The 6709-nt window shown below is 31.1% G+C and overlaps 1 protein-coding gene across 1 annotated transcript in view; it reads right to left on the bottom strand.

The window, feature by feature from the left end:
* LOC110032441 (laccase-7-like) overlaps window positions 1-1202 on the bottom strand; it is a 5053-nt gene extending 3851 nt beyond the window's left edge. Inside the window, exon 1 of the mRNA XM_020736083.1 lies at window positions 1113-1202. Coding sequence (XP_020591742.1) covers window positions 1113-1202 — 90 coding nt within the window. The remainder of the gene's footprint in view (window positions 1-1112) is intronic.
* Between the last annotated feature and the right edge of the window lie 5507 nt (window positions 1203-6709).

Genomic DNA, 6709 nt, shown 5'->3' with positions numbered 1-6709 from the left:
ATATATATATATATATATATATAACCACTGATCTCATTAAAATGTTTTAAGAAGAGTTCATTAGTGTCATAATTATATCCGATGAGATTAATTTGTTTTTCTTCATTTCTAAGTTATGTACTTCATTCTCCTTTTTTTGCAATTTAAAATTTTAAAAAGAGAGGATTAGCATCTCAAATAATTAAAATTTTATGCGTGTGTGTGTTTAATTATTCAGAATTTTAAATTTCAAAAACTGATAAAATACAATTTTTTCATGCTCTTCTATACTTTCAGCTATTAAGTAATATTAAAACAGTGCTATTGAAAAAGAATTGAATCATAAATTATTCAATTGTAACATATAATATGATATAACACAAGTACCCCAAGTGCAATGATTCTTCATTTTAAACAGAAGACATTGGACTTTGTTCTGATTGGACTTGTTGATCATTTGAAAAAGAAAAATACTTGTCCTTTTTCCAAACCTCTCGCCCTACCGTCCATCCTAGACTCTTTTTTTTTTTTTTTTTTTTTTTTTGAAAATTTATATTTTCATTTTTTATGTATAATAACATATGTTTGTTTTGTTTCTTCTCTTTTTAATTTGTTAAATTTTCCTTGAAATATTTGATATTATGAGTACTTTGACTAGCTAGCAAGTATACATATAGTATGTGTTTGTTTGCGTCTATACTTACATACATACATACACACACACTCTATATATATATATATATATATATTTTCATGTTAATTGCAAAAAAAAGATTGATTATGGTTTTCAGGGAAATAGATCATTTAGAACTTACTTTCTAATATAATTAGCAATGTTAGAAGGATTCTACTTTACAAAATGACTAAACTAAGCAGTGATAGAATTCACAAGACTATAGTAATCGAGCACAACACAATATATATATATATATATATATAATTTTTTGTCAGCATTTCCATAATGTATTATTAAACACTGATAACCCACCATTAATCACAAAAGCATGAGTGGACATATGATTGATTTCAGTGCATGCTTAATAAATATGGAAAACTTGGCCTGAACCAAAATGTTGAATGCATGCATATAATATTAAAGCAAATAAGGAGCTAATGGTTTACAGAACCATTACTTCGAAAGTTTGCTCCACCACCGCAGCATCAGCAAAGAAACCGAAGAACACGAAGAAGAAGCAAACCAAGAAAAATGCAGCCCGAGCCATGAAATCAATGGAGGAGGAATTAATATTTAGAAACTCTCCCTACGGATTGTTCTGCAGGCTATGAATCTTCTTCTATGTTTATATAGCGTTACTGGCCATGAAGAATTGGTTCTGTATAAATTAATGGGAGCTGTAAGTGGGGCCTAAACACAATATGCGTGTCTGTTCAAGTTACCTGACGGCAGGTGTTGATAAAGATACCTGGGAGTTCTAAAGCAGAGGAAATTTCGAATAAAATCTATATTATTTCGTTAGGAGGCTTCCTGAACTGGTAAAAGAGGATACATAATGTTCCAAGAATGCGACCTCTTGAGTTGGTAATGGATAATAATAATCTGTTGAAGGAGAGAAGGAGAGGGGTTGTTGAAGTGTAAGAGTTCTGATTCAGCAAGAAAACAGGGCATCAATTTACCTAAAAACTAAAAATAGGGATCTTGCTTTGTTTTGATTTTGATTTTTTTTTCTTACTGTGGTTTATTTAATCCTTTGATTAACGGGCTAATTATATATATATATATATATTGTTGCGGAAATATTTAAAAGTGGTTTGGTGATTGCTGTAAAATTACGGTGTTATTTGTCATAACTAAATATTGTGTTGTGGTTTTGAATTCAGTTCTAACAGCTACTCAGTCGTGATTAAGTCACACACACTCAAATAATTAGTGAATTAAAATGATTAAATAAATGTAGTTAGAGATGCAAATGCTCGTGCATTCGATAAGTTATTCGTGAATTGGCTTGATTTGATTTTGTTTTTGATCATTTCATAGCTAATTATGTTGGTTTGAATGTTTTGTTATAAATATTCAATTCATAGATAAACAAAGTGAAATAGCTTCTTGTTCCGTTCTCTTAAGATCATGAATAATATTGTTTGAGGCCCGTGAATAAACTTAGTAAAAATACTCTTATAAGGCTCGATAAAGAACTAGTTTAAGGTTAGATGCTTGAGAAAACATATATCCAATGAAGAAGCAACTAGTGAACAAGTTTGGATTAATAAGACTAAACCCAATAAAGTTAGGTTATTATCTATTATATCTATAGGCTTTGTTTGTATAAGGAATAAATTAGTCATTTTTGCTTTTATTAGTGTGTCATAATCCTCTTTTATTTGAGGGATTATGGCTGATTTTAGAGTTATTATTTCTTTACCCCAGCTGGTTGATAGTGGAATAACCAATCCTCACGTATGCAGGCGGATTTGCATTGTTTGTTAAGTGATTTTATTTTCTGTATTGTTTTGCACAATAATTGGCATCAAGCTTGGTTCATAGTTATGCACAACAATGTTTTATTAAAGACTTTATTTGTATAAGGGGTAACCTGGTCATTCTCAGTTTTTATCCGTGCGCACTAATTCTCTCTCACTTATAAGAGAAATTAGGGATGATTTCATTTTATGGATCACAGTTGCAATCCTATTTCAATTGTCTTTTCTTTCTTCCCACCTGTTAATAGTGGAATGACCAATCCCTATGGATGTCGGCAGATTTGCACGAATCACATAAATTGCATAATATTTAAATATTTGTATGATGTGTGATTTTACTTTTCATATTATTTAATATGATAGTTGGTATGGGACCTGGATCAGTGTGATTTTGGTTTTTATGAAGGGAGTTTGTTATCACAATCTTAACTATTTTAGGTTAGTACATTGATTAGAATAGCTATAGTTATTGATGCTCCTCTTGACATCACTACATTGTTGCATACATAACCAAATCATGCCGAAGAAGCTTCAATTTGGGTTTTGGTGAAACAAAGATTGGTCAAATAAGCGAGCATCTATAAGCTCGATCTCTATAAATATTATGTATTTGAGAAGAAGACACAGAAATCCTTTGGTACTACTATCCATAATATAAAAAAAAAATGTATGTTTACATAGTTGTTTGGGACCAATGAAGATTGCATCATTTCATGGGTAAAGATAATTTCTCTTCTACCGATTATTACTTCATATATATTTGGGTACAACATGACGTGCAAGAGCAACATGCTATAGATTTTCATGACTTTAAAATAGTGAATTAAGACTCAGACTGGTAATAGGATATTGTATATCATGCTAGATAATGAGGGAAAATACACATCAGATGTTTTATTACAAGAGTGCTAGATAGTTGTGATATAGTACTACTTCATTATTCAAGAGACAGTGCAATAAAATGGGGTGATAGAGGATGAACTAGAGTTTGGTGGAAAAGGTTCTATGTATGTTGTCTAATGCTGGGTTGAATATAGTCAATTGGACCAAAGCTATAGACTATGCTAGGATGAATATAGTCAATTAGACACAAGTTTTGAAGAAACAATCTAACAATAATACGACAATAAACCGACACAATTTATTTGCTTCAAAATATTTCAACGTAAATTTGACAATATTATCTTTATCGACCCCCGATTTAACGATTGAAAAAATTAGACGGAAATCAAATGCAAATATGATGATGAACATTAATTATCACCGGCTTTGCGTCCAATTAACGTCTGATCTAGCCAACACAAAAAAAAAACCTCATTCCTGTAGTGTAATTATATACTAATTTTTAAAAAATTTCGGTGTTAGATGTGAAAATATACAAAACTTATATTGTATCATTTAAATGTTCCTTAAAATTAACTTTAAACCCCCACAAACCATAATTTTTTTATGGCCTCTCATAGTTTCGCGTCTCCTAGTTTCACCCAAAACAGATAAAACCCTGAGTTGGTTGGTTGTGCAAGCATCGAAGGCAATGACGAGATCGCAGAGTGCAAGGATCTCTGAAACTCCTGTCTCTCGTATATCTCCCATTTCCACTTTGCTCGTAAATTCTCTTTGATTAAAAAATAATGTTGAGAAAATGTAATGCAATCATTGTAAGTTATATGTGATTAAGAATTAGGATGTTGCAATATCTCAATATAAAAACATCTACAAAAATAACCAAAAAGCTAGAAAAGTTACAAATGCATATTACTACGGGAAAACCAACACCTATATCTGGATGTGAGTTTGGTGCAAACTTAAAAGTATGATCATACTAAAATACGAGGGATTAAATCACATATGATCATTGTGCATGAGTTACCTTTCATTTTTATAGAGTTTATAATTGATAAACTAGTGGGTGCGATCAGAGTTATAAAATTATTTATTGACTTTTTAAATGAAAATTCAGATACTCATTTGAATTTTTAGCTTGTTTTAAATACTTGTTCACTTGTCAAAACCAAATCAAGTTCAAACATTGAAAAATGTAAACAACTCAAGCTTCAACAATATATGAAAGCTCTACACAAGCTCAAGCCGAACATGAAAAATTTATAATTATACTAAGCCAAGTCCAAATTTTGATATACTTAGCTCGACTCGGCTAAATTACAACCTTACAAATAAGTATACAAAAAATAAAAGATCTCTGGAGTTAATGTGCAGTATAAGTCAAGGTTAGTGATAAAAAGCTTTGCACAACAAGAAATGATTCACTAAGATGAGATGTTCTCTCTAGTGTTCAAGCATCCCTTGAGCTGTGTTCTATTAACATGTATAGTATAGTACAATATGCTTTGCAACAGCTTGATGTGAAGTATGTGTTCCTACACAAGGATTTTTAAGAAGAGATTTACATATTTCAGTCACCTAGATATTAATTCTGAATAGACTTATTTTTTAGACTTAATAAGTCTTTATATGAGCTAAAGCAGTCAACATGATAGCGGTATAAGAAGCCTAATCAATTCATGACAAAATAGGAGCACACAATGAACCAATACAGTCATTGTGCATATTTTCAGAATTTGGTTAATGGTGAGTTCACTTACATGCTTCTATATATTGATGACATGTTAATTACAATATATGCTAGAAAGATTGAGGCTAAAAGGATAAAAAGGAATCATCTAAATATTTTGAGATGAAGGAGTTAAGTGAAGCTTGTAGAATTCCTGGTATAAAAATTCTCAAAAACAAAACAACTGAAAAATTGTCTCTTATAAGGAGCATATGTTCGAAATGTGTTGAAGAAGTTTGAGTTTGATGACTCAATAAAGCAAGAGTCTACTCATTACATTTTACTTTCAGTTGAGTTCGAATCAGTGTCCAAAAATGATTAAGAGAGGAAAGACATGTGGTTGATTCCTTATGTTAGTGTAGTGGGCAGTCTGATATGTCATAATTTGTACTAGCAAATATTGAATAAGTGGCTGGTGTTGTGAGTAGGTTCACATATACATCATTTAGGACTGAGTCATTAATAGGTCGTGAAAAATATTTTGGAGTATCTAAAGGGTAAAATTGATATTATCTTAGCAGTTGAGAGATAATCATCTATTATCGATTTGTGTGTAGGCTACACTGATTAAAACTATGTATATGATATGGATAGACTTTAATTTTACAACTTATTATTTATATTGATAGAAAGTCTGGTTATTTGGAGATTAATTCTTCAGTTTATTATTACTTTGTCAACTACAAATGATGAGTACATGATATTCACGTAAGCTATGAAGGAAGAGATGTGGATACAGGGCCTAATGGATGACTTAGAAGTTGATCAGAAGTCTCTAAATATGTTCTATGATTTTTTGCCACAAATCCAGTTCACTATGCTCGTACTAAGCACATTGATATGAAGTGTCACGTCGTTCAAGACACGATTGACAAAAAATATATTCTATTGAAGAAAATAGATACGAAGAATAATATAACGAACATGCTCACAAAGATGTTATAAGTCCGTAAGTTCATATATTATATATGTTTGGTGAACAACCGAGCTCATGATTGACTACTCATTCAAATATTTTGAAGAACTATGCAAGGCTTAATCCCTTCTGGAGGGGGGTACGTAGGCAACCACCTTAGTGCAGTTATTTTAGTGTTGAAGCTAATTTGTTCATCTCACACTTACCTGAAATTGAGAGATAATGTTGAGATTGTTGTATTAGAGACATTGTTTGTATGAGAGGTAAATTGATCATTTTCCAGTTTTATTAGTGTCATAATCCTCTCTTATTTATATGAGGGTTTATGACAGATTTTAGTGTGTGGAGTTGTAACCCCATTTCAACCGTCTTTTCTTTCTCCCCGGTGGACGTAGGTTTATTTGCGTCGAACCATGTAAATCACACCTTGTTTAATTGTTTGTTTGTTGTGTGATTTGTTATTTTGTATTGTTTTGCACAACATTACTGAGCACAATTGATTAAAGTGTCATTAGCTTGACTAAATAAGGTTTATTTATTTTTTCAAATAAGTTGTTTATTCAAACCCTCAATCTAAATTCATATAAGCTCCTAGTAAACTACTTCGAGTTCGAGCATCATCATTAAAGTAGGGTGGTAACTAAACTAACGCTCTCGATAAACAACTTGAGTTCGACCTGATTAATACTCAATTAAATTTGTTAGCAGCTCAACCAGTTTGAGCATATTTTAACTAGAGGGATAAATAAATTAAACTTAAATACGACTTAATTCATTTATTTATGTTTCCCAACAAACTTATT

Source organism: Phalaenopsis equestris, unplaced genomic scaffold (assembly GCF_001263595.1).
Source record: "Phalaenopsis equestris unplaced genomic scaffold, ASM126359v1 Scaffold000002, whole genome shotgun sequence".
Lineage (NCBI taxonomy): Eukaryota > Viridiplantae > Streptophyta > Magnoliopsida > Asparagales > Orchidaceae > Phalaenopsis > Phalaenopsis equestris.
The sequence above is the reverse complement of the archived record's forward strand: the minus strand, read 5'-3'. Positions and strand labels throughout refer to the sequence as shown.